General features: G+C 58.8%; 1 protein-coding gene across 1 annotated transcript; it reads right to left on the reverse strand.

Moving 5' to 3' along the window:
- Nucleotides 1–56: 56 nt before the first annotated feature.
- Nucleotides 57–675, reverse strand: LOC103461616 (TLD domain-containing protein 1-like). Its single transcript, XM_008403876.1, has 2 exons — nt 345–675; nt 57–281 (listed from the first exon to the last, which is right to left on the reverse strand). The coding sequence occupies exons 1-2, from the start codon at nt 561–563 to the stop codon at nt 57–59; spliced, it is 444 nt and encodes a 147-aa protein (XP_008402098.1). The 5' UTR covers nt 564–675.
- Between the last annotated feature and the right edge of the window lie 348 nt (nt 676–1,023).

The raw sequence follows: 1,023 nt of genomic DNA on the forward strand, positions 1-1,023 counted from the left end.
ATAGGAAGGGGCGGAGTCAGACAGGAAGGGGCGGAGTCAGACATGAAGGGGCGGAGTCATATAGGAAGGGGCGGAGTCATATAGAAAGGGGCGGGGTCCGATAGATTGGGGGCAGGGCCATGGAGCAGGAGCTTACCCGACGGTCTGAGGTCAGAGGTCATCTGCTCGGCCAGCAGCTTGACCCCCATCACCGTGTCGCCCATCTGCTGCGGCCTCCAGCCCTGCAGGCGCCCCCTCCTGGTCAGGATGTGAACTACAGCAGTGATCAGGTCCTCCAGGAACTACGGAGCACAGCCATGAGCCTCCACCCGACATCACTTCCTGCCCCTCCCCTCCCTACTCACCGCCGCCACCTGCTGGCAGCTGACCACCTGCGGCCGCCCCGCAGCATTGTGGGCCATGGCCATGACCAGCGGTGCGCGCTCCTCCGCCGTCCCCCGCAGGACGTCTGCCAGGAAGACCACCAGCTGCTCCCGGTCCGGCCCCGGGGCGGCGCCGGCCCGGCCTGGTTCCGCCGGACCCGGCTCGATGCTGCACAGGCCCCAGAACATCCTGGTCACCATGGTGACGGGGACCAGGGCCTCCAGCGACGCCTACAGGACAAGAGGAGAGGGGACAATGCTGGACGAAACCCAGGTTCTACATCGGGCCGGACCGGGTCCGGTCCAGCAGAACCGGGTCCGGTCCAGCAGAACCGGGTCAGGACCAGCAGAACCGGGTCCGGTCCAGCAGAACCGGGTCCGGTCCGAAGCTCTGGGCCCCTTTATCTTTACAGCTTTAATATTATTATTTGCTGCATTTATAGATTCGTAGATTTGAAGATAATTCTTGAATTTATTAAATCACAAAGAAAATAAAATATTTAAATCGATATTCAATAATCAATGATGATGAATCAAAGCCCTCCTCTTCCTCACTGCTTCTTCATCTCATCTGGATTTTCACACAATATTCAACAGGCTGACCCCATGACCTCTGAACCCCATGACCTCTGAACCCCATGACCTCTGAACCCCATGACCT

The sequence above is a fragment of the Poecilia reticulata genome, unplaced genomic scaffold, assembly GCF_000633615.1.
Source record: "Poecilia reticulata strain Guanapo unplaced genomic scaffold, Guppy_female_1.0+MT scaffold_2920, whole genome shotgun sequence".
NCBI classification, from domain to species: domain Eukaryota; kingdom Metazoa; phylum Chordata; class Actinopteri; order Cyprinodontiformes; family Poeciliidae; genus Poecilia; species Poecilia reticulata.